This window comes from Rhopalosiphum maidis, chromosome 2 (assembly GCF_003676215.2).
Source record: "Rhopalosiphum maidis isolate BTI-1 chromosome 2, ASM367621v3, whole genome shotgun sequence".
Lineage (NCBI taxonomy): Eukaryota > Metazoa > Arthropoda > Insecta > Hemiptera > Aphididae > Rhopalosiphum > Rhopalosiphum maidis.
Window position 1 is genome coordinate 54,109,525 of NC_040878.1, and position 27,658 is coordinate 54,137,182.

General features: G+C 28.6%; 3 protein-coding genes across 8 annotated transcripts; 2 read left to right on the forward strand and 1 right to left on the reverse strand.

Annotated features, from left to right (window-relative positions):
- The first annotated feature begins 1,183 nt into the window (after positions 1-1,183).
- LOC113555056 (leucine-rich repeat and death domain-containing protein 1-like) lies at positions 1,184-6,811 on the forward strand. The gene is made up of 5 exons (XM_026959359.1): positions 1,184-1,333; positions 2,341-2,554; positions 4,382-4,661; positions 6,172-6,480; positions 6,658-6,811. Exons 1-5 carry the CDS (start codon positions 1,184-1,186, stop codon positions 6,809-6,811), a joined length of 1,107 nt encoding a protein of 368 aa, XP_026815160.1.
- A 3,315-nt stretch (positions 6,812-10,126) lies between these two features.
- On the forward strand, positions 10,127-15,898 carry LOC113550944 (putative uncharacterized protein DDB_G0271606). 5 transcript variants are annotated; one of them, XM_026952908.1, is made up of 16 exons: positions 10,127-10,214; positions 10,267-10,478; positions 10,569-10,698; positions 10,879-10,992; positions 11,071-11,168; positions 11,237-11,430; positions 11,526-11,743; positions 11,815-11,934; positions 12,157-12,404; positions 12,472-12,591; positions 12,650-13,450; positions 13,506-13,582; positions 13,766-13,899; positions 14,118-14,159; positions 14,219-14,275; positions 15,353-15,756. In XM_026952908.1, exons 2-16 carry the CDS (start codon positions 10,383-10,385, stop codon positions 15,754-15,756), a joined length of 2,853 nt encoding a protein of 950 aa, XP_026808709.1. In that variant the 5' UTR covers positions 10,127-10,214; positions 10,267-10,382. The 5 variants fall into 5 exon arrangements, with proteins under 5 accessions (XP_026808709.1, XP_026808711.1, XP_026808712.1 ...); XM_026952910.1 differs by having other exon boundaries at positions 10,136-10,214; positions 10,288-10,478; XM_026952911.1 differs by having other exon boundaries at positions 10,178-10,478; positions 15,353-15,898.
- Positions 15,891-23,078, reverse strand: LOC113550943 (E3 ubiquitin-protein ligase listerin). 2 transcript variants are annotated; one of them, XM_026952907.1, is made up of 21 exons: positions 23,022-23,078; positions 22,865-22,931; positions 22,617-22,787; positions 22,124-22,390; positions 21,956-22,062; positions 21,707-21,887; positions 21,464-21,637; positions 21,191-21,384; positions 21,003-21,135; positions 20,270-20,938; positions 20,019-20,199; positions 19,217-19,956; positions 19,002-19,123; positions 18,788-18,932; positions 18,025-18,194; positions 17,432-17,956; positions 17,217-17,342; positions 17,005-17,145; positions 16,577-16,931; positions 16,138-16,497; positions 15,891-16,011 (listed from the first exon to the last, which is right to left on the reverse strand). In XM_026952907.1, exons 2-21 carry the CDS (start codon positions 22,907-22,909, stop codon positions 15,952-15,954), a joined length of 4,866 nt encoding a protein of 1,621 aa, XP_026808708.1. In that variant the 5' UTR covers positions 22,910-22,931; positions 23,022-23,078; the 3' UTR covers positions 15,891-15,951. The 2 variants fall into 2 exon arrangements, with proteins under 2 accessions (XP_026808708.1, XP_026808707.1); XM_026952906.1 differs by having other exon boundaries at positions 22,865-23,075.
- Between the last annotated feature and the right edge of the window lie 4,580 nt (positions 23,079-27,658).

Consider the following 27,658-nt stretch of genomic DNA (forward strand, 5'->3'; position numbering starts at 1 on the left):
TGAGACTGAAAAATGTATAAGTAATTGTATCATAAAAAAAAAAATGTCATCTGTGTCAAGAATGATTCTTTTAAATTTTTATGTGTTAACAAGACTTATTTTAATTTCCAGTTTATCAATTGCAATATATATCAATTCACAGAGTTTTTGTTGCTTTAATAAATTATTAATTAAAATATCAGTAGTTACAGGCATCTATAAATATTGTTTAGTTTAGTTAACTATATTCATCTATTAATTATAAGTGTATAAAGTAGCATGTACTTCTATTATTATATTTTTCTTTAAATAAATCTTTAACGAATAAACAATTATGTGTTTTTATTTAAAAGGCTAACCTTTTCTCTAATTAGGTCACATTCATCGTGCAATTTTTAGAAAATAATAGGTTATTGTTTATAATAAATTGTAAGAATATGTAAGTTAAACATTATGTAACATAGGTAATTTATTAATGATTTGCATTAAACACATTTAGTTTTGGATTATCTTGATTATTTTATCTTAATTAATATTCTATATAAAACCATATAAATTCAATCATTAATCTCCCACTCAAAAATCAAATCACAAAAACTCGGAATTTCCAAACACTTAGTTCATTTACACAAGTGCTTATCAAACATTCTTGTTAATATGCATGCAGATTATCTGCTGTAGACTTTCATCAAAAAATAAAACAATACTGTTTATGTAGATGTTCTTAGCCCAAAGAACATTTCAGTAAACTAATTTGAAAATTCTGTTGTGAGTGTTGTGACCAATTTCAAATGTTACCCCTAAACATTATGAATGTGTACTCGACAAAAACACAAAATCATGATTATAAAATCAATACGTTTTGGTCAAACACCAATTTCAATAACGCGTGAGTACTTTACATTATAAATTATAATATATAATATAATTAGTTGTTAACTGTACATTATGAATTATAATTTATAATAATAGGCATGTAACCTGTACATCTGGGGTGGTAATTTTGAAACGACATGAAAATCGTGTTCTATGGTAATTATTATTACTCCGTTGTTAAACAACCGTCGACTAAACGAATATTATATGATATGATCCACTAACCTTATAAACACGATTTTTGAGCTGTTGCCAATGATTATTTTTACTTTATAGTGTCTATTCTAAACCTTTAACGAAAAATACATGCGAAAATTTTGTTTTTAACATGCTCCGCAAAATCACGGCGATGACGCTCGGCATCGGTCATATCCTGCATTGGAACGACAGGAATCTCCTCGAGTTTCCTGAAGACTTGAAACAAAACAGGGACCGGGTGTATCAACTCTACATAAAAAACAACTTCATCGAAGTACTAGTAAGTCAAAGCTGTACTATATTATAAAGCATATATGCACTTAATACCTATCTATATTATACACATACAGGGTTGGCATTTCAGTCTCTCTCATAAGGCGCTGCAAACATTTTATAATGACAATTATTATTGCTAAACAAATCCCATAATTGTATTAAAACATTTTTTTTTTCAAAATTAAATATAACTGTGTTATACATAGTTATATGAAAACGAAATGATAATACATTTATGCATGTAAACTATAAATAAATATAATATCTATAAATATTGCAATCAGGACGAAAAAAAATTTAGTCAGACTCGAGCAAAGCTGGTTAATAAAGCTAGTAAATATATCTACATTGATTCACAATATTATACACATGCAATAAAATGTAATATGTATGGTATTATTTATAATACAAATTGAATATATAAACCTGAATGTCATAACCAAAGTACTATCGATTATCATTTAGGACAGCTATGGATAAAAATTTCAAAAGGTTGCGAGTTCCCTCACCATCCACCAACGAATTGCACTCCTGATTATATAATATTCAATTCATGCCTGTCAATACCTATAGTAAATTTTCCATCCCTTAACTTCATATTATTTATTGATGGTATGTATCGCAAGAAATAAACAACATGTTTTATTTTGCTCACGAGTGTTTGATATATACGTACTAACCTTATAGTCTAAGGTAAAAAAGGAGGTTCCACGAAACAGAAATTATTTCTCAAGAGTTCCGTGGTCGTAAAAGTTTGGAAACCGTTGCACGTTGCCTTAGACGATATTAACAATAAAAACGGTGAATTAAAATATAATATAAATTTTAATTTTGTACTATCTATTGGCCATTATTTATAAATAACAACGTAAAAAAATGTCCACTTGCAATTTTTGTCACACGACTATATTAAATAATCCCCTTTAAAATTGTTGAAACCGACGATTTGTTGCTGTCTACATACTACATAGGTACCTTTTATTTTTATTTTTTAACATAATATATGTGCAGCCAGGATGGATTAACAGCTTGGCTAAATTGACTCACATCTACGTGGACAACAACAAATTGTCGACATTTCCCGCGGAACTTTGTGAATTGAAGGGGTTGGAAGTGCTGTGCGCGCCGCGCAACTCTATAACGGACATACCTTCCACGCTCACTGCGCTCAAGCGACTGACGCAGCTGAACTTGTCCCGCAACCGAATAAGAAACGTTCCCGGCGGTAAGTCACTATACCATGTTACAAAACTTAAAAAACGAATTCAAATAGTTTCAAAATTTAAATTCATAAATAAATGTGGAAATATTACTATTTATAAAATATAAACCTTGCGCCTTACATAAAATTATTCGGATGTATAGGTGCACACTTTTATTTTAATAATTTCATTATTAACTTTATTTAATCTATGATGACTGATGTCATTGTTATTGTCGTGTTACTAAACGTTATTTGCTACCTCGCTCTTGCTATAAAGACTATCTTGTGCTAACGTACACAATTATAGTCTAAAAATTAATACTACATATTCACCTCTTAACAGTCTTAACAACAAGCACTAATCATTATTTATTATAAACATAATTTATTTAAACGAAAAACAAATATATTTATTTTATTATTAAGTAGCTCTATCAGATTGGTATATTATGTATAATTCAAACAAAACACTAAAATAGCGCACAATGCTACAATGGTCAACGGCACAATTGAAACAATATACCTACTAGACGTATATACATTTAAGAAAACTATCGATTTACTATTTTATAATACGTAAATTAAATATTAATTTGCGAAAGTATAATTTTACAACCATAGGTGATCGAAACACAATACTCATATTATAGCCGTACGCGAAGGTACGCGACTAAAATTCATATGTTACTTATCGAAATTCTTACATCTATATATTATGCTGCTATTTGTTTTCAGTTTTCTTTTTCATTGTAATATACCTACATTTTATTATTTATTTATAATTTGTGTGCACTAAACTGAATTCCTGAAAACTATATTTAAGATTATAAACATATTTTATTCAAAGATACATAAATACGTTACCATTAATTTTCTATATAATACAAGAGGTCCAATGAACAGTCGAAAATTTCATGTTGAGACACTGCTGGTCTATTAAAATAGTATTAAAAGTCAAATAGATGCCTAACACAATTAAATGATAACTTAATAATAGGTTCAAAGCGATAATTAATAAATAGCTTACTTATAATTCATTGGATTTTTATGACGGATAGACAGTTTGATGATCATATTTTAAAAACGTATATAGTTATAATTTAAATTGTATTTAAAAAGAATAACCTAATCATATGTTTTTCCATTTTAAACATTTTTTTTTTTTAACTTTTTGAGTATATTTTGTTAATTTTTAATGTAAATAATTACACAGTTTTTTAAATGCAATGCAGTTTTGAGTATTATATATTATGATCAGGGCTCGGATTTTATAGCATTTACTAATTAATATAGGATACAGATAAAAATACCAGAATGAGCTATAAATTTGTTTTATGCACCAGGGACTCCAAAATAAATATGAAATTTTATAATTCTATGTTTTGCATATTTGAAGTATTTTAGACTTTTTTAAATATTATAAAAATGTTTTCGTTTATTTTAATTTTTTTTTTTTTGAATACATATAAGAAATACCCACATTTTTATTGATATTAAAGTCTATTTTTAAATAGTCCGGCGTATTGGCCTATCGAACAGTAATTAAAAATGTAAACAAACAGTAGTTTTTAATTAATTATAAATGTACCTATTAATTCATAAATAATCTATAGCTAATAAATATATATTTTTTTTAATTATAAACAGAATAAATTTTTGCTATTTCTCATGTTTTTAGGGCATATTATAGCGCATTTCATTTATTTTTAGTGCTATAAAATCTAAGCCCTGATTATGATTATACTTAAATTTCTATGGTAGCGTATTTACACGCTTACAATTTACCTGTATTATCTCTCTCTATCTTTCTCTTTATATATATATATATATATATATATATACGTATAGACGTTTTAAACATGCCATCTCTGTGGCTATTGGACTTGTCTCACAACGAAATCCAAACTCTGCCGGAAGTCTATCCAGATGGATTGTATTACGGGGAAATATTGTTGAACGGAAATAAACTGATCTCCGTGCCGGACAATCTCAGTCGTCTGAAGAACATCGAATACCTATCGCTGGCCCACAACAAGCTCCTGTACGCTCCAGCGGTGGCTTTCAGGTCGGAAGCCAATATCAACATAGACCACAATCCTTTCTTGAATTACGTGCCAGCTACTATTAAGTATATATTAATAATAAATTTATTTATTTAATTAAATTAATGCCTAATAAGACTACAGTACAGATAGTAATATAGTATATAATAATTATATGCCTTCCTAATTTAAAATCTAATAAATATATTATAATGCATCATATTATAACAACTTATATAATCGTCCTGGTTTATTATTTTTTAGTATCTGATAAAACAAAAAAAAATTTTTTTCAAGGTTTTTTAATTAATTAACAGAAAATAGATCCCATATAAATATATAATGGGCCTATATTACTATATTAGTATATATACTTTAATATCAGAAATTTAAGCGCGAACCAAATTCTTAAAAAGTTATAAGCTGTAAAGAACATTGATAAAACATTTGATAAATAAAAACTCAATGCTTTGATAGTTTTAAAAATATAAGTTCAATATGAATGAAAAATTAAAGAAACTCGACTAAGAGTTAATATCAATAAGGTCACATATATTATCTGACTAAAATTAATAAGGTTCACCAATTTAGTAGATAATCAAACAAAATTTTGTTTTTAGTTCTATTATAAATACAACTTTTAATTTTGATCATTTATACGATAGGTAGATGCACAATTTTAACTCCGGTCTATATTCAGATCATCTTATAATACAATATAACAGTCATCTACATTCAACGTGATAAATAATAAAATACTGTAGCTTAAATAATAAGATCATCAACAATTTTAAAATGTAATTAACCTCTATTATACCGGTGGTGTATTCAAGAATTGAGTAGGGACGAGACAAAAGGAGTTTTTTCCCTCCTCTCTAATAAACCATGAACCAAACGCCATTAATATCATCGTTACATAGTTTCGTTCTAATCGATCGAAGTCGAGACATCAATTATTTCTAAAAGCCTATAATAAATATTTTAAATGTAATTTTATTGTTGATTATGCATAGTAAATATAATATGTTGATAAATGTATGTATAAGAATTTCATAAAGAACTACACTTCACCATGGGCGTAACTATAGGGGAGGCTTAGTCCCCCTGTATTTGTATTTGGCCCCCTATAAGGTTTTAATTTTTAGCCTCAATTAACCATCAAATTATTTTTAACTTTGGTTTACTAGGACTCTAGCCCCTGTGACTATTAAATCCTACTAATCCTAGTTACGCCCATACACTTCACTTCTATATGATATATCATAATGTTATAAATTATAATAATTAATGGAAACAAAACTTTCATAATTCACTTTTAACTAATAAATGATAAAGATTAGCCTTACATAACACATATAATAAAAAGTTGTCACCGATAATAAAGTCTATAGTTAAAAGGGCTTTTGAAAATTGTCCCCACTCTAAATTAAACTTTGGCTCCACCACTACCCTATGTATGTATAATTGCATAATTATAACATTATATATACACTATCAAATGTGCCTATAAACATATTATTACATAGTATTTATTTTTTAATTTTTCGCAAAAGTATTTTTTAATACCCATTTAAATATGTATATTACTGTTATCAGGGCTGAACATTGTGGTACTCAACAATTTCTGGAAGCACACGTGTTGCCGAACATAACGTTGACATGTAACTGTCGCGATCTGATTATATCACCTAAAATCAAAGAAGTGTTCAGTGTCCGAGGTAATGCACACTGTCCCACATTGAAAGAATTTGCCCTCAGGGCGCTCTACGTTTGGAAGACGCCATTTTCCAAGGATTGTGTCCCCAGACATTTGTGCGAACAATTGTCGTCTGGCCCAGCTGCTTCCTGTATGCAATGTTTGAGACCCATGTTCACATACAGCTATGTGTGCTTATTACAATATGAGTAAGATATTTTACATATTGTCATTTTATAGATATAAATAATTAAAAAGTAATTAAATATGTAGGTAGCTATAATATTGCTATGAAGTATGATATAATTCATAAATACCTATTATGTGTTTTTATGGCCACATTAAATATACCTAATAATATGATTAATGATTTTCTAATTCTTTAGTTTTTTTTTCAGATCACACACTCACTTTAATGCCCAATATTTTTGTTCTAAATCATGTCATGGAGCATTTAAACAATTAATAACAAATCGTTACCAAATGGTTTTACAAGAATTGGATTTTAAAATTAAACCTTATGAATTTTTTCAAAGTTGATTGTTGTTTATTATTTATAATTAATATCTATTAATATTGTCATAATTTTTATTTATATTCTTGATGTTCCTAATTTTACTATTTTATTTATTTATTGAATTCCAAATATAATGATTATTTATTTTATAATATGTACTGTACTGCATCAAATGGCATATTATTACCTATATATGTATAGTGTACCTCGCGATATCTGCAAACTATTATGACTGCTTTGTACGTTCTTATACCTTTGTACATTATTTGATTCTATAAGCTGAGCGATGATGAATGTATTATTTTACAATGATGTGTTTTATTATTTTTTTTTTTTTTTGTGTACACGATAAAGTAGTTGATAAAATGCTTCACGTTTTAACTTTGAAAGTGGTTTTGGATATCAAATTGGATTTAATTTGTACTTTGAAGAGGTCAAAATTAAATTATTTTTTTTAATCAGAGAAAACAAACGAAAATTAGGCAAAAACAAGAATTTTTTTCACTAAACCAGTTTTTGAATAAATTGATTTATTTATTTTGTTATAATTTAAAATTTCAAAAATCTAAACATTATGCAAATATTTATTTTTATAGACATTTGTAGTTCAAATTTAGTTTAAATTACGTAATTTAACGACGAAGAACAATATTTATTATTTTGTCAAAATAAAATTCAAAAACATTATTCATGAGGATTGAGAAATTAGAAAATTCACATATATTATAAATTTTACTATGCGCAATGCAATTTTCAAAATACGTTGATTAATTTTAAGAGATAATCTTTTTATAATACGAACTTATTTATACAGTTTTACCGTTTTACGGTATTAATAATAAGGTGTTATTTAACTCAACATTTAATAACAATAATATTATGATATGTTATAAACTATAAATATACATGTATTGTTATAAAATGTAAATACTAATAATAAAATAAATTACAAAGACTACTACTCTAGTTTAATAAAATAAAATAAATGATTCGAATTCAACTTTAACACATTAAAGTGATCTCTTTTGACATCAAGCCATCATGGTAGATACGAAACTTACTGTACAGTAGAATAATAGATGATGGATTTCCAAGTTTTTTTGTTGGGTTTTAACCTTTCAAACTCGAATAAAACATGTAGGTACTTGCGATTCGAATAATTATTAATGATTGAATAAAACGCCAAGTATTTTACGTGTACATAAATATGTATAATTTATATGTGTTATAACATAATTTAACCAAAGCAATTTTCACAACAGTAACGCCAATAACCAAATAGATATTAATTTATCAAATACAATAATAAAAAATACTTAAAAACTACTGTGACAAGATAAATGAACAAAATAGAGAGAGAGAGAGCCGACGGCGTTCGTGTGAAATGAACTAGGACATAGGGTTACGAGCACGGGACGACTGATAAGGATGCGAATGAGACATGCAGACTACGAGAAAAACCCGTACGATGTTGTGTACTTGGATAGCGGCGGCGGCGAGAATTGACAGTAACTCGAGTGAGTGCAAGTGCACTTAAAATAGAATGCAACGTCTAGAACAGAAGCTATAGATCGGATAGCAGCCGACCGCTCGTGCTCGACCCACGGGATACCAGGGTGAAAATTCGATGGAAAACTGGTTCATGTCCGAATATAGTCTGGCCGGTCAATTTCCATAAACAACCCCTATGACGCTGTGGCGTCCGTCTCCTCATTTTGGCATACATAATCTATCGGGTTTTTATTTTTTATTTTTATTTTGGGGTGTTTGCCAAAACTTTTTCCATAATGGTTTCTTTCGACGTTAGGAATGGACAACTATTTTGACAGTCTGTCAATTTCAGAGTATGAAAAGCAAAATTATGAATTAAAAATTGTCTCCATGCTCCATGATATACCTACTATACAATACGGATATCGGGATTTCGGCTTGACAACGATTAGGAAAACGACAAGTAATTACATATATTATCGATATACTATAAACAGCCAATATGCGGAATATATATATAACTTTGAAATAAAATATTACCCTTTTTTTAAATTTAATTATTCATTGTTTTGGTAAATTTTGTTGGAAAAACATTCGTAATTTTGAATTATAAAATGGTGAATATCACATTATCACCTATTTACTCGTAAAATAACTATTTCTTCCCAAATGTATTGTTTTTTTATTTGAATTCAAGATACTTGAAATGTTCACCAAATGTCATCACTCATCATTAATTTCTTACTCTTTTTAAACTATTTATAGGCATGACAAATATTCAATTTTTTTTAGTTTTTTTTTCTAAAATTATCGATAACAAATCATTAAAAATATAATACAATATCCTACATAAGTTATTCTTATTTCTGTATACAAATATTAAAAATAATAGGCACAGTTTTTTTTATATGTATAATATATTAAGTGAAGTTAGAATGTTGACAAATTCGTCAAAATAGCAAATTATTGCATTTTGTGGATACAAATTTAATATTAAGCGTTTATATTTTTATAATATAATATTATTATGTGAAGTTATAACTGCTCACAATAAAATATTAGGGATGGAAAATTCTACCCCCCGTAATCAGACGACAACAGCTGCATCCGCAATTGTCATACGGTGTTGTGGTGGGGTACTGGGGTATTAAAAAACTCAAAACCTATTGGCTAGGTATTACGGCATGTCGGCATTACTTGTATAAGTAACCGTCGTAAGTCTATTCTATGGTCATATACTATTGATGAGTTTTGAGTGATATAATATAATATACTTTATTTCTTTTGCAACGTACTGAACATCCGCACGATTTCTTAAATTTGGCGTCCAATAAAGACCATAATATTACTATACAGAGGTCAGAGACTCAGAGATACTAGATAGGTACCTATGTCCTAAAAGTCCGATATTGCTTATATATGTATCTATGTGAGGCCGAAACGAATCAATTTATTTAAATGTGGGTTTTTTGACAGTTAAAAAGTTCAATTTAATGACCTTAATAGCATACATTTTCTTATAGATTACTGTAAAAAAATTAAAAATCGTACCTACTTATAGATACAGGTAAATTAATGATTGGCCACGGAAAACTGTAGAGTATTAGAATTTAGGACAAATTGTATAGTATATTTATTAAATAAGTGTGTAAGTAATAAAAATTTAAAAATTAATAATTAATAACAGTTAATAGTTAGGTACCTTATAAAATTTAACAAATCGTAGTTCTAAGACCTAATCGCTCCCAGAAACCGTTTTTCATCGGACAATATTAGTCTGAATACCGTGAGAATGGTAACACTGGCTGAAGTGTTTGTTTCATTATTATTGTATATATATATGTTCATGAAACGTTTGGAAATCGGTATTCTACCTATCTTTCAATGTTTTTCTTTTCAGCTTGTTGCAGTTTCTTGTTATCGCATTTGAAAACGGTATTAAATAATATGTTAAAAATATTGTAAGTAGTTAATACATCTTTTTTAGGTTTTTTCTCGCTCCTAACAGTTTTAGAGACAACGGAAATGACCATCGTCGCTCAGAACACCAACCGTCCTGTCATCCGAACACATAACGATTAAATTTCGTCGATCTGCTGCGACATGATGTCGATCCCAACCAACAATCTCAAGCTGGCTGTGGAAATGGCAACCAGAGTAGAATCAGCTCTAGCAAAACGGGTCGGCGATCAACCAGAGGTATGTGTAGTAGTTTTCGTGCCAGCTTAGACCAATAGTCAAAAAACCAAGAAACACTATTTACAAAATATGTCGTCGCGTCTTGAACAGGCCCAATGTGCGCCCCCTCAACAGGCTACGTCGCAGCTCAAAACCCAGTTCGAAATCAATGACTTGGCAGACACTGATCGTATACTACTCACTAGCAAGTCCATTCAAAATGACATTGAAGAATTTTCGGGTGAATTTTTTTTTTTTAGAATTATTTGTTTAACAAAATCTCACCTCAATACCGCTAGCCAGTTTACGAGTGCTGGATATTTATTGACTATTATTTTTGTTAATAGTTTTGATATTGTAAATTATATATTGTAAGACTATTTTTACAAATATCTTAAATTATTCAATTGTTATTGTGTAGGTACGGTGATTGTTACTAGAGGACGATACTTGACTCCTAAAGAAAAAAATCAAGCGTCATCAGAGCGATCATTACATTTACTTATCAAAGGGCCAAAAAAACAAAATTTAGATCGTGAGCATATGTCTTATTAGTTATTATAAACTTATATTTTATTCTATTCACTCAAAAATACATTTTTATTTTGACTAGTTGCTATTCAAAAAATTCAATCACTTATTCAACGAGACAAAGATATGTCAAAACATCCAAATTTGACATCTGGGCCTTTAATTAATGGGGCAGGAATTGTAAGTAAAATGGTTTGCTTAATTAAATTTTATTTAAATATAACTAAAATTTTAATATTAATTACTAGGAGAAAGTCTTAATTGGCTTAGACCACGCACCTCCAGCTTTTGACCTCAGAAATAAAATACTAGGCTTAAACGGAGCTAATCTTCATTATATAATGAATGAAACAGGGGCCGTAGTAACCATGCGAGGACGGGGTTCTGGATTCATTGAGGCTAATGGACAAGAATCAGTTGAACCTTTACATCTATGTGTCGAGTAATTCAAATTTTAATTTTAATTGATTATTTATAAACTTGTGTTGTAATACAATTTGACTCTTAATGTTCCAATGTTATCTGTTACTATTATAGACATGCAAAAAATGAAGTATTACAAAATGGTAGACAATTAGCTTTCAATTTAATTGAAACTATTCAAAATGAATATAGTGCTACGTATGCATCTAATCATGTTGCACCACCACCCAATATTGCTCACCAACCATCCAATGTTCACATCCAGCAACCACAAGTAATTCATCAACAAACTATTCAAACCAATAATGGTCAAATACCACAAATGAATCCAAGTAAATATCTAATTTTATATTTTAATAATCTGTTTAAAAACCAATCATCTAATTTTTGCATATGTTTGCAGCTCAATATCAGACTGTTCAAGTAGCTGCACAAACTGGAATGATGACATTACAGGATGGTTCACAAGTGGTACAGACATCTGTTGCTAATGTTCAAATGCCATTATTTACCCAACAAGCTGGTAAGAGTTGTATAAATGATTTTTTTTATTTAAATGAATTTTAAATTTTATATTGAATAATAAGCTTATTGTTTATCTTAAAACTTTATTATAAGTAAAACCACCATTAACTTTAAAAACTAATATTAAATTTAACTTATTGTAATTAATAATCATTATGATTGTTTATGTTCAAAAAAAATAAAAATAATATTTTTAAATGGTTGTTATTTTATAATTCAGTACCTCAATTAATGGCTGTTCCCCCACCAGTAATGGGAGGTCATCAACAACAACAATCAGCACAAAACGCACAGGGGCCAACTCATATAGCTTCTTTGGGTCAGCATCAAGCATCGATTATGCCTCAAATTCAAACACAAGTAGTCAATCAACAACAACACCAACTTCCATTGTCTGTTACCCCAGTCAGCTATTCAGCAATTCAATCACAGCAACAGCAGCTAATTCAACAGCAAGCAATACAAACTGTATGTTCCATATTAAATAGTTTTTATTATTATTTTATATACTTATATTTATTTTCTTATATTTTAGAAAAGTTTAGAAAATGTTCAACATACCCCATCTGTAACTCATACTACTCCTACAACACTAGCTAATGGTGTTATTCCTCATACGCAGGCATTTATGACTCAAGCTGCACTTCCTATTCAAGTAAATGCAAAGTTATTTTGAAAAGTTTCAAAATCAACTAACAAAATTATTTTTTCAGTATATTCAAACATCTAATGGCCAAATTATTGCATACCAACCACAAGTGCAATCAAATACATTCCAAATGGCTCAATCTCCCAATGTAGGACAAGTGACTCAATTAAGCCAACAGTCCAACTCTGGATTGATTGGTACCACTTACATACTTGGTAACCAAATGGCACAATATCAGCAACCATCTGGCCAACCAGGTCAAGTCATGATTGTGCAATATCAACAACCACCGCCGGCTGAAATTCAGCAGCCCGCCGTACAGACTATTCATTTACAACAAACACAATCTGGTCAATTGATCCCAGCAAACATTCCTAATGGCCAATTAATTGTACAACAGACACCAGGGCAACCTGCTCAAATACAAATGATGATGCCTCAACTAAATCAATTCCAAAATCTTCAACCACAAATTATACAAAACTTGCCAGGCCTTTTACAGTCGCAAGTTAGTCAGGCATCTACACAACAGTTGTTACTCCAACAGCAAGGCAAAACATTTACACAACAAACAGCTTCGCCTGGTGGCAATCAGTTAATGTCACTGCCAATATCTCATCAGATTTTGCAATCACAAGGTAATGGCATAGTTACAATGACACTTCCACAACAGCAGCAACAACAATCACATAAACCTCAACATCAGTTGATTCAGACACAAATGTCAGATAAACAACAAGTCATCTACAAACAAGATGACAGCCATCAACCCATCATGATACAACAAGGACAGCAGCAGTCAATTCAGTATTTTCAACAAAGTAACCAATTTCAATATCAGCCTTTAAAACGGTCGTATGAAATGGTTAGAAAGTTAAACTTTAGTAGAAACAAAAAAATTCAATAATCTATACATAAAGTGTTTTCAGGTTGTATCAGAAGGTGGAGGAATTACTGGAGCCAAAATAATACGAACTGGACCATCTTCAGTTACTGGGCAAGTACATACATATATGCATACATTTATTTAATTATTTTACAGCAAATAATCTATTAACAGTTTTTATTTTAGGAGTTTCTTTAATCATGTTATTTTTCAGAAGGAGAGGAGATTAATTTTAACATATTTTTTTTTTATTTTACTAATTTTTATTGCAATTTGTATACATTTATTCAACAGTAACGATGGTAATGATGACAACCAAATTCGCCAACTGACAATTAATGGTATGGTAGCTACATCAAATACAGGGAGACGTACTCCGCAGACTAATTTTCAGCATCAATTAGCAACAGGTGCCTCAAACATTACAGGTTAACAATTGTAATGATAAATAATATTACTTACATTGAAACATTTTTATTTTCCAGCGTAGCTGCATTTATTCTAATTACATATTATTTTTCAGATTTCATAAGGAAAACTAATAATACTAACATTATTTTTTTACAGGATTTTAAAAATTCTCTTTTTAAGTATTAATATTTGTTTGAAACATTAATTATAACTAATGAGTTAATACTAATTTCAGGTGATTCACGTTCCAAGGAATGTTCAAACATGAATTCCAAAGGTAAATATTTTAAAATAATTTACAAACGATTCAGTTAGTAATCATAAATTAATTTTCAGAAGACTTAAATAAACAAGTTGACAGAAATAAACAGCAGCGATATCAATTTTATCCAGGTAAATATAATTAATTAATCTATACCAGCTAGTGATGTCAAAAATCCAAATATTTAAAATTTTCACATATAAATAAGATTAAACTTACATTGCAAATACGTATTAAAGTCGAATATGTTTGAGATAATAAAATATTATCTCAATTATGGAAAAATGGCTATGTCACACCTATTTTTAAGGCAGGTTATAATAAGTTGGTAACAAATTATAGGCCTATAACAAAATAGTCTGCCTTGCTTTTGGATAAATTAATGATCCCCTCGTTAACTTTCACTTTAAATATTATATTAGATAGTAATCAACATGGTTTTAGGAAAAGACGCTCTGTTGAAACTAATTTACTATGTTTTGTTAATACTCTTATACGTATAATGGAGTCAGCCGGACAAACAGATGTTATTTATACAGACCTTAGGAAAGCCTTAGACTCTGTATATCACTCTGCCCTCATTGTCAAATTACGCTTGTTTGGTATACATAATCCGTTATTATCTTGGTTTAGCTCTTATTTAGTTGATAGATCTCAACAAGTAAAAATCAATGGATTTTTATCTGATTCATTTTCAGTCACTTCAGGTGTTCCCCAGGGAGGCCATCTTTTTAATGGATTTGAGTAATTGCTTTAAATTCTGTAATTACCTACTGTTTGTCGCTGATCTAAAAAATGTTGCCAATGTTTCCTCATTTAACGGCTATAGTTCAATTCAAAATGATCTAAACAGAGTAAGTGGTTGGTGCCATTCTAATGGTCTTAAGTTAAAATTTCACTTTTTCTTACTAATTCTAAAGTAAATTTTGACTATTATGTTAATGGTGACAAACTTGTTAAAATTGTCATCTGGAGATGGTATTCCAATAATTTTCTTCTGAATATTTATGCTTAAAAGCACTTAGAAGTCTTAGTTTTATAATTCGTAACACGGAAGAATTCAATAATGAAATTTGTCTTAAGACCTCATTAGTTAAAAAGTTAAGTTTTGTTACAATGATAAATGAAACTATGGTGTAGCGCATTGTTGTTAACTATTTTTTTTTTTTAAACTATGGACATAAATATATATTCATGTTTGAATACAGGACGTGGATATGAACCTGATCAACGATCAGGTACTCCAGTATCGGAATCTAATCGAACACAATCTGTGACATTCACAGTATTGCCTGATCCGATGAGAAATCAAACTTTTACTCCAGCTCAAGCTGCTGATCTACAACAACAGCACCAACAACAACAGCAGCAGCAGCAGCAGCAACAACAACAACAACAGCAACAGCAACAACAACAACAACAGCAGCAACAGCAACAACAACAACAACAACAACAACAGCAGCAGCAGCAGCAACAACCACAGGCCACCATTACATACCAAACCCAGCAACAAATGCCGTCATATTGGATTCAGCAAGGTAGCTCCCCCCAAGAAGGTACTATCACTGGCACATCCCCACCAAAAGAAGGAACACTCCATTATGTAGATTAATTGACGAATTGTTTAAATTGCATATGTTCAATAAATTGATTAGTTTCATATTTTTTTTTATTTTATACTTATAATTTTAGTTGAATTAATAATTATTTTTAAGTCTATTTTTTGAAAAAAAATAAATTTTTTAAAAAGCATACTTTTATTTATTTTATAACAATCATCAATAACAATACCAATAAGTGTTCTAGCTTAAAAAAGATTACGGCATATAGGACATGTAGATTTGTTGCTTGTAACAAACCATTTATACTGAAAAACAAACCAATCAGAAATATTAAATTATTTAAATTACAAGTAAGAAATTAAAAAGTGCAGTTTATAATTTATATGGTGGATTATATACATAATAATGTTAAATATTAGCCAAATACTCACTAAACACGAGCTGTGGAATTTTTTGTGACAAGTACGGCAGGCAGACTTGGGCAATTGATAATTAGAGTTGTGAAGTATAGAATAACATATGTAACACTCTTCGACGCCATCAAACTTCTTTGTGATATTCAATTTCCACAGATAAATACCGTCAATGATCGAGCCGTTCTGATGTGAAAAAAACAGTGCCAACTGTTTCAACCACCCTTTCCACTGAGACATGTTAATCATGCTCTTGTCACTGCTGACTCTGATCAATCCTAAAGGATGGTTATTGGCCATCTGTATAGTGATGTCCACGGCTGTTTCTTCTATCATGTATGAAACAATGAGTATACCACGGTTTTCATACAAGTTCACCTGAACAAATACCATGGAATAAAAATCAATAGTCAATAAACCGTGTTCACATTGGGAAATGTTACAAACTAATACATACCACTATATTGTCGATTTTTTCTGCTTGTTTGATATCTTGGAACTCTTGAACAATCAAACTCTGCGATACATATTTGGTTGTTAGTTTGTCCACTAATGTTGACACTTTATGTTCACTGTCCACCCACCACTTGCGTACAACGGCCGGCAATGTGTGTAACAGATTATAATATGTCCAGCACACCATATGCCAGAGTTTTTTATTGTTCCAATAGTCTGTCGGTGAACAACTGGGTTTCAAGTTGAACAGCTCTTTGATAATTGGATTGACATCGTTATTGGCATATGTCTTAATGATAGATTGTGGCATCAACTTCAACAAATTCTCCATTAAAATAGAAATTGAGTTATTATTGCTAAAAAAAAATACATGATAAGTATCAGTTTGTTGTTATTAATTGCTTATTATATGTGCAGAACATGACTTACTTCAAATGAGAAATGTACTTGTATCGCTCTTGAGAATCGAGTTTTGAACATAATTTAAATATAACATTCCATAACAACAAATAAACTCTAGTATTTTTTAAATCCTCGGAAAAAGTTTTAGGTTCAAATGTATTTCCAATCCTAAGAATACATTAAAATTTAAAACTATTTAAAACACAACTAAAAATTAACAAAAAAATAAAAATAAATACTTGATATCAGTTAACATTGTACAGATCAATTCTTGAAGTTTTTGCAAAGGTAGTGTGGAAAGTTCAAACGGTACTTGTTCGGATTCAAAGTCAGTGTCCACATCAACTTTGCGCACCTCGCACAATCTGTCGGATTTTAAAATAATATGAATACAGAAATGACACAAAAATAGTATTTACAAAATACTATTTTGTAGTTTTTTTTTTTAACATACCTGTCCAAAATATTGTACGCAGTGATTTCAATTGGGTAGCAGTCTGAATTAATCAAGTCTGAACAAAGACTAAACCAATGTTTTTGATCTATTTCTTCAAATTCTAAATAATTCATAGCATTGCTTAGAGCTTCTAACACAAGTTCATGAATACAACTGTTACAATTTGTTGACAATTCAACCCAAATCTTCACCAAACAATCGCGTACAATTTTTGTGTCTGATCTAAATACTATCAGGTTTTCGTTGCTCTGCGGTACATGCTTATAAATTTCTTCATGATAAAATGTCATCAGTTTTACAAATAAGGAACCAACCAAGGCAGTAGCAACCCCAATGGGTAAATATGTTTTGCAGTCAAAATTTTTCACATTGGTTAGGGTCAACATTATAGATTCTAAACGATTGAATATTGTTTTGCTATATTTTAATATGATTGACGCATCATCTGTGTAGAGAAAGATCAAGTTTAAAAACTCAATGTTACGTATGGTCTCTACCATTGTCTTTTCGTCCTTTAAACACCTAAAAAGTACAAACATTGATCATCATTTGTCATTAATTACTAGAAATAACTGGTATGAAAAACTTACTCAGCATCACTAGTGAGCAATTTTTCTTCAGAATCCAATACTTTCTGTATCTGAGAAATAGTATCATTGTTGGTCGTCTTTCTAAAGTGCACATTCCAAACACATCGTGTATCTGCCAATGAAAGATGATCATACTCCAAGTTGCTCATGCCACAAAAATTCACAAAAACCTACATAAGTCAAACAAAGAATGTTAGAAAATCATATTCAGATATTGCACATTTATTTTTTTAATACAACAAAAATTATTTAATTTCCCTAGTTTCTGTATGATATTAACAATAAGTTTGTTATTAACCTATCACTCATCATACAAATACCAAAATGTTAAATAATAGATTATGTATAACTAAATAAGTAAAAACACATACTGTGCAAAATATTAAATTTGTCACTTTACAACATTTTTAAATACATTTTTTTATTATTACTTCAGGTAATTTGAAATTAAGGAGGAAACAAAATTTGAGTTATTAAAATTCAAAAACTAAGTTTTATGAATGAAAAAGAATTTTTATTTTTAAGATATTTAAGTTTAAGTTACTAAAAGTTAATTGTATAATTTGTGAAGTAGATACATCTAAATAATAAAAAAAATGATATGTTTATACCTATGTGATAAGTATATTACTATATATATTACCTATATACTATAAGTAGATAAGCAGTATAAGGATGATGTTGAAATTACAGATCAACTGAACATTAAATAATAAATCTATTGAAATGATTCAAGTTTAAAAAAAACAAAAATTTATGTCACCTGAATAATGTGTATACAATTTGGACTATCACTATGTTTTGACATTGCAAAATTATACAAATTAATCAATTCTTCGTTTGACAATGACAACATATCCAACACAAATTCTAATGATTTACACCAATATGGACCATCATCAATTGTTCTATAGTTAAAGTATAAAAATGAATGTAAAAATGGTACATAATAAATCATAAGAACATCATCTACATACTTTTCCATAATTTTATTTATAATAGCATTAGCCACATTTTTTGATTGTGATTGAATGAGTACAGCAACACTAGTTTTAGTATCCTCAAGAACAGCACTCTTGATTTTACAACAATATTTTCTCTGAATAAAAAAAAAATGTATTTTAAATAACGATTAACAATACATAATAATGTTGACAAATTCATTTTTTTCATATATATAATATAATCTCACATTTGAAAAATATTTTAGTAGGTGCGCAACCACATTTACATTACATATTATATCAGCCATAATATTGACAAATTCTTCATCTACATTTTCCAATTGATTGGGTAGTTCGTGTTCATTGAAACATTTTAAAATCTGTTTTGTGAATACATACATATGAGAATATAACGCATACACAGTATCAAAGCATTCATTGCTTGTATCAATATCATTTCCAATATTTCCAGTGTAAAATAGTGATCCGTCAATATAAGATGCCAATTCACAACATTTAATTGCTTTTGAGTGATCAACACTGTTCGCACATTTTATCAACTCATACAAAAATTTAATTGGCAAAGTATTTTGTTTGGTACATAATGAGAAATCTTCAATAAATTGATCTACTGCACTTTCTACATGTTCTATATCAACTCCTGTAATTTGTAGGTAATTTGTGACAACCAAACTACATCTTTTCATTACTTCATTGTCATGTGAATCTATCATATAATTCAACACAAGTTTCCAAGTTTGACTGAGCTCTTCTAGGTCTCTACATTCACCATCTTGTGATTTTTCCAAATATGTACAGATTAAGCACTCCAATGTGTTGAATATGAGATCAAGATGGGAATTGACAAATGATTGATCACTCAATTTTTTTTCAAATATTTGTCTTAACATAATAATTAACGGAGAGGTAGGGTTTGTATGTACAGTTTCCAAAAGTACTTTTGTCCATTTCTCACACACAGTATTTTCTAAAAACACAACATTCGTATAATTTATGTTCAAGAATTTGTTCAAAATTAAAAATAATCACCTTTAAGTATTAAACAATTTGTCAGAAGATTTGATTTATTTAAGTCTACATTAAAAGATATGAATTTTTTAAATTCATCTTGCATAGGAATAGCCTCTAACCAATTGCAAATCACCATGGGTAAAGTATTTCCTTCACTAATATACTTCATTATTTCTTTAAGTACAACATCTAATCCAAACTGAAAAAATTAAAAATTAATAATGTGAAAAAATACCTTATTACAAAATATTTAAATAAATAATAAATACCAAATTTAAGTCATCAATCATAGTAATTCGTTCATTATCATTATCAATGGTTTCCAATAATCCAACAATTACTGATATTGAATTATAAGTCAAAACTTTTTCATCATTAATCCATGTTTTAATATATCTGTCATACAGCCTGAACAATGATGATGTATTATCATTAGTGCCAGGTAATGTTTGAGATAATTTTTGATCGACACCGTAATTTTTAAACGCCAATATCACTTGACACACGTGGTTGGCATACATATGCCCTACTTCTGGGTAGGAGGTTCTATCTAAATAGAACTGTAAAACCATATTAACAAAATTTGCCAAATCATTTTGATAGTCATCATTTAATAACTGTTTTGATGGTAGAAACACTTCTCCAGATTCTTCAAACGTAACTCTCAAATTTTTTTTTTTCTTTACTATAGGATTTCTCAAATGATTCAATACAATTAAATGTACTTGTAACTGGCCTAGGATGTTATCAAAAACAATTTCTTCATTAAGACCACTACCAATTAAAAGTGTATTTAAATTATCCCATATTGTAGTTTTTAAACTATGTAAATTATTAATAGTCAAAAATTCAAGGAAAACTGCCAGATGAGATATAACTGGTGGTGTCATAGTTTTTGCTAATTTTCCTGCAAGACTGAACTTAATTAAAGTTAAAACCTGTTGAAAATATATTATATTGGTAAAAAAATTACTTAAATATTATTTAAAATTAAATGCATACTTCAGAAACTACTGCATTACTAAACAATTCATCTTCACTATTATTTCTCAAAATGTATGTAACAAAATCAAAAAGAGTTTCAATGCCAGAAACAAAATTGGTACGGTCAAAGCGATTAGACATTTTTTCTAACCTAAAACAGAAATCAATGTAATAATTCAATAATAAAACTTATTTTTGTTTTATACCCTTGTATAATTGAAGTAATACACTTCAAATAAAATTCAGTAGTTTCCATAGTATTCATGACTGGACAATTTTTACATAGTTTTAATAAATTTTCATATGCAGATGATATGCATCCTTTTGAACAAGACAGAAGTTTCCATAATTTCGGAAGGAAAATTTTTTCAGCATTTGATTGTGACCAAAAGTAGTTTATCTATATAAAAAATAATATTAATAATTATTCAGATCATAAGATTTACTTAAAATTTTAAAATTTATAATATAGATTTTACTTCGGGCTTTGATAAAACAATTAAAATGTTTTTCCAAATAACATTGGACACAGTGACATTATCTTCATCAATATTATCAAACACAGCAAAAGCAACCTTTTTACATTCACTTTCTAAAAAATGTTGCAATTTAAATAGTATAGAATGCAATAGAGTATACCAAGCTTGTCGAACCTGTAAATAAACAATGAAAAACAATTTTTAAGCAAATAAAATTATCCAAGAAAAAATTATAAAACATACACTTGGTGTTGGATGTTTATTTAACTTCCAATAGGTAGAATTAGTAAGCAACATTGATTTTAAATCACTTTCAATATTTTCAATATGTTCAGCAGGAAGCGAAATTAAAAATGTTGCTGTTGCATACAAACAACTAGTAGCAGTTCTAATTTGCATTTCCTTAATTTCATCTGAATCGACTCTTTAAATTAATTTTAAAAACATAAATATATAGATTTTTAATGTATACATTAGCTTATAAAAACTTACTTAGTATTTAATAATGCTGGATTGGTAATGTTCTCAATTAAATAATTAAATATTTCTTTTTGACAAAATACAATTACTTCAGTTCTTTTATTTGGAGGGAAAGTATTCTAAATTATACAGTTTAACATAAAATCAAATTTAAATCTACATGATTATAGATGTACAAACCTCGAACGTAGATGATGCAACAGATGCAGTTGGTGGATGAGTGTCATACTGAGCCACAAACCAATGAGCAAAAAATCTTTTAAGATATGGTGCTACATTTCGTTGTACACGGTTTAAGTAGGACCTCAAAGCTTTCTGGGTACCTTCGCGTATACGTGGTTCATTATCCTTGCACAAATTTACATATTGAGCAATCCATGGAGCTGAAACTTCTCTAACAGTATCTTCATCTTTAGAATCACATAGCGTAGAAAATTCTTTTAAGGCCTATAGAATATATTATAAATGTAATCAAGTTTTATTGGCCCATATTAAGTTATTAACTATACAGTAAAACCGCTCTATAATGAAATCAATTACTTGAGACCAACAATTTTTTCCATTATAAGTCAATTACACTACTCTACTTAAACCGGACATATTCTGTTGTAAGGAGTGTTATGTTTTACAGAGGGTCTGTTATAGAGAGGTTTTACTGTACATCATTACTTACTTTAAGTTTAGTAGTAGAATCTTTTTTGTTCATTTTTTTCAAAACCACTTGAAAATCCGGACTAACATTGCAATCCAAAATTTCAGCAAAGGGGAATTTAAGCTTATCTGGAATCACTGCATATGTATCAGTAGTACTTAACAATAACTGAGCTCTTGCACTACTCGATGGCTATATATAGAATATACAAATTAAGTTTCAATACAAATATTTTACTATTCCGCCACATTAACAACAAATTAACTTACTTTATAATTATTTTTGACCCTTTGAGCAACCTGTTTTTTCCCCATTGTAATATTAAAATTTAAGTAACTGTTAAATAAAAAATAGGTATCAAAACAATAACATTGACGAATAAAATATCAAATACACATGCATTTATTATATGCAAACAATAAATACTTGTCTGATTCAGCTCTAAACGTATGTTTATTTTAATTAAAAATCTAATGTGAGAGATAAGTTCACTAATATTATAAATTTGTTTACAATCGACATACGTACGTCCTATCAACATAATACGAAAGACGAATCACTGTTTTTCTTTTACAAAAAACAAAATCTTATCAAATGGGTGAACGGTCACATAGATCCCTCGACAGCTAGATCCCGGTGACTAACTGACGCAAGAGGATCCAATTGACGCGAGATTAAAATGGCGCATGAGGATCTAATTGACGAGGGATTAAAATAATCATAAGGATTTAACAAATTAATTAATTTTGTAATTAGTATTATTAATTTTTAATTATCAATGTATTTAAATGCTTTTACGTTATTATATCGTAGTAACACTAGTATAATACAGTTGTTATCTAACATTATCCATATAATTTTTGCTTAATAGACAATTAAAAAATATTTTCTATTATAACCTAATGTTTTAATAACATACGCATAAATTATTTCATAAATAAAGCTTTCACAAAAAGGTTTCGTTTATACATCTAATAAAAAATTAAAATGTAGTAACTGAAGTTACTGAACATTTCACTTTTCAGTTAAAATAGCCATAACTCATGTCTGGTCACCATCTTATGTTTTTTTATATTAATCAGAATAGTATAAAACTTAATATAACTATATAACTATAGCTACTATTATATTATTATAATTGCTTAAAAGTTTTAACTTTATTCATATTCTTACTCCCAGTCTCAGAGGTTAGTCGTAAGTCCAGTGGCGCCGATCTATATTTCATGTTATGGAGAAAAAATGCTTGTGTTAGACCGACCTAAAAAAAAAATGTTTAGTTAGTTACGTTCGAATGGTACTATATTTATTTCTAAATATATATATACAAGATACTGTATAACAAACTATTTTTGATTAACACCTATAAATATTTCTGGGGAATTTTCCCCAGTTCATACCTGTATTCGGCGCTACTGTTAGTACACATACCAAATTTGAATATTGACAAAACTAGATATTTTAACACCAATTCGCGTATTATTATTTAACACTAACAGAGAAGTATTCAAACATTATGTAGATTAGTTTTATAAGCTGTTTATGCCATAAACTAATTAACACTTGCAGTGGCGGCTCGTCAGGGGTCTTTGAAACGGTGACTCTCCATAAAAAAAAAAGTAGTAAAGCAATAAAAAAGTCTGAAGAAAATTCTAGTATAATTTAATATTTTTATCTATTTTGAAAATAATTATGATGGTTTTCGATATTAATATTGATTATTGATAATATTATAATATTTTGTATTATATTTTTACATTAATAATGAGAAGACGGGTGTCATTCAATAATAACACAGGCGAAAAATATCGATAACAACAACTAATTACTAATTTATGCGATGCCAATGGCAGAAACTTTGAATGAGTCTAGTCTCAATGTACTGAACAACATCTATTCAATCTACCCCGCCCTCCGCCTTGTCGTACATATAACATTTGTATAAGTACACAATTGAGTCTCTCGAATGGCAGACTCCCGAATAAATTTTAATGTCTGGTTAATAATAATATTACAATATAATAATTCAGTATATGATCTATGGATATTAATCTATCATCTATGGCAATCATCAATCTTCGCTATTAGTCGAAGACGATTGGTGGTTGTAATAATTTTAACGGAGAAAAAAAATATACGTACAAATCGTTCAACCGTACTTTAATATATACAATATTTTACACGCATATGCCGTTCTGTTAAGCTTATTTTTTATGAAATATCTCAATATCTTCAATTCGAAACGCGGTAAAGACGGACGAGAAAAGGTGTTCCTGGGTCGGCGATGTGGTTACTGAACGTGTGGACATTAAATATGACACAACTAAGTTTCACAAAAAAATCGATGTTTACGTGAGTTTGATTTTCTATACTTTTGGAGCTTTAATTTACTTTTTTAGACATAAAATAAATATATACTTATTGCACCGGACAATCTTCTACCCGCCGGGTGACGTATACGTATGCATAATTTATTCCCCAACGCTCAATACATAAAATACGTGAGACCGAAAATACATAATTGTCATATTACCAGACCCATTTTATAGAATAATAATTTATATTTATATTAATTGTATAAATAGCATTTTTCATTTTTAACTGGCCGAGTACCTAACAAATATAAGTTTTTTTATTCCTAACAAAAATAAAACGTTTTCCGAAAAGACACATTAATATTTTATAATTGTCTGAATTTTGAATTTTTAAGACATTGGATATTCATTTCATATTTCTGTAATAACTATTACTCCTCAACCGATTTTCGTTTTTTTGTAGTAATTTAAAAACGAATAACTGTAGTTTTTTGAAAATTTTACCAAATGTTTGCATTTCTTATACATTTTATAATTTTCAAAATATTTTGATTATATACTTATAGGATAAAATAACAATAGCATAATACCATAAATATATGCATTTATTATATATATATATATATTAATATCGCAAATTATCTGAGCATATTAACATTAAAACCTATTGATTATTTTAAAATCAGTAAGAAATAGTACGAGTATAGGTATGTATTATTCCTAAATAGGACGGTACCGAAACGGGAATGATATAGTCACATGTGTATATAACGAGTCGAATTTGAATAACTGCTTGTATTTAAAAATTAATTTTATTGATTTTGTAAGTCCTTCTTTATTATATGTAATAGATCATAATCCATTAACTAACCTAACCTAACCGTAAACTGCTGTATAGTTACTATAGTTGGTGACTACATGCAATACTACATATAGACTAGGTTAAGTATGTCACTATAACGAATTTGTACAGTTTGAATTCAATTTTCAATGTATAATGCATTAATGCATTGTGTACAATGTAAAATCATGCTGATCGAAGATGGTCTTATTTTTTGGTGAGATATTTTACCAAACAACTATTGAAATAATAAAATTATAATTTAAAAAAAATTCAGGAATTACAATTATTATGATTTTACGTATAAAATGTATTAGATATCAAAAGTTTCGTATGCAAGACAGCTGAAATATAATAATAAATCCTATAAAATCACAAAGAGTTCTATAAAAAAAACATTATTATAATACTTATCATCCATGGCAAACGACAATCGTTGTCATTTGTAGGAGACGATTAACACTTCTAATAATTTTATTGAACAGTCGTCAAACAACAGCCTTCAGTACAGGACAAGTACTCTCATTTTCATAAAAAATTTCAATAATTCCATTCCGAAACATAAAGAAGGCGAATGAAGAAATAAACTAGCTGTTTCTTTGGTGACGGTGCGCGTTTGAATATGGCACAGCTTGATTTCACCGAAAAGCGTCGAAGGATACTTACGTAGGTTAATTTTCCTATAATTTTGGGGTAGTAATAAATTTACTTTTTTAGACATAAAATAAATACATACTTATTGCACCGGACAATCTTCTACCCGCCGGGTGACGTATACGTATGCATATTTTATTCCCCAACGCGCAATACATAAAATACGTGAGACCGAAAATACATAATCGTCATATTACCAGACCCATTTTATAGAATAATAATTTATATTTATATTAATTGTATAAATAGCATTTTTCATTTTTAACTGGCCGAGTACCTAACAAATATAAGTTTTTTTATCCCTAACAAAAATAAAACGTTTTCCGAAAAGACACATTAATATTATAAATATTAATATTATATTATATAATAAAATATATTTTTATATTATTATTATTAATATTATTAATATTATTATATTATATTATCACACATTTTATAATTGTCTGAATTTTGAATTTTGATGACATTATTAGATATTCATTTCATATTTCTGTGATAACTATTTCTCTTCAACTTATTTTTATTTTTTTTAGTAATTTAAAAACGAATTACTATACTTATTTGATAATTTTAACAAATGTTAATGTTTGCATTTCTTATAAATATAATAATTTTCAAAATATTTGGACTATATACTTATAGGATAAAATAAACAGCATAATAACATAAATAGATGCATTCATTATGTATATATATATATTAATATAGCAAATTATTTGAGCATATTAATTAGAACTTATCGATTAATTTTAAAATCAGTAAAAATAGAATGAGTATGTATTATTCCTAAACAGGACGGTACCGAAACGGAAATGATATGTGACTATATGTCTATAACGAGTTGAATGTGAATAACTGCTTATATTTAGAAATTAATTTTATTAATTTTGTAAGTCCTTTATTATTTGTAATAGATCATAATCTACTAACTATTTAGTACGTATTATCAGTTTAATGATTAAACTTTTAAATATTTTTAAAATTATTAATTATTTAGTTCAGCCAAATCGTATAAAACCGTTAATAACCGTTATAAAAATTATAATTTAAAATAAAATTCAGGATAATATACAATTATTATGATTTTACGTATAAAATTAAATAGATACCAAAAGTTTCGTATGCAAGACAGCTGAAATATAATAATAAATTCTATAAAATCACAAAGAGTTCTAAAAAAAAACATTATTATAATATTTATCATCCATGGCAAACGACAACGATTGTCATTTGTAGGAGACGATTAACACTTC

Bases quoted from the DNA above. Each gene is read 5' to 3' on its own strand.
- LOC113555056 (XM_026959359.1), top strand. From the start codon at position 1,184: ATGCTCCGCAAAATCACGGCGATGACGCTCGGCATCGGTCATATCCTG. The intron at 1,334-2,340 runs GTAAGTCAAAGC...ATATATGTGCAG, and splicing joins ACAACTTCATCGAAGTACTA to CCAGGATGGATTAACAGCTT. The intron at 6,481-6,657 runs GTAAGATATTTT...CTAATTCTTTAG, and splicing joins GTGTGCTTATTACAATATGA to TTTTTTTTTCAGATCACACA.
- LOC113550944 (XM_026952908.1), top strand. From the start codon at position 10,383: ATGATGTCGATCCCAACCAACAATCTCAAGCTGGCTGTGGAAATGGCA. The intron at 11,431-11,525 runs GTAATTCAAATT...TTACTATTATAG, and splicing joins CCTTTACATCTATGTGTCGA to ACATGCAAAAAATGAAGTAT. The intron at 14,276-15,352 runs GTAAATATAATT...GTTTGAATACAG, and splicing joins GCGATATCAATTTTATCCAG to GACGTGGATATGAACCTGAT.
- LOC113550943 (XM_026952907.1), bottom strand. From the start codon at position 22,909: ATGGGGAAAAAACAGGTTGCTCAAAGGGTCAAAAATAATTATAAA. The intron at 20,939-21,002 runs GTATGCATTTAA...TATTTTCAACAG, and splicing joins GTAATGCAGTAGTTTCTGAA to GTTTTAACTTTAATTAAGTT. The intron at 18,933-19,001 runs GTATGTAGATGA...CTTTAACTATAG, and splicing joins ATAAATAAAATTATGGAAAA to AACAATTGATGATGGTCCAT.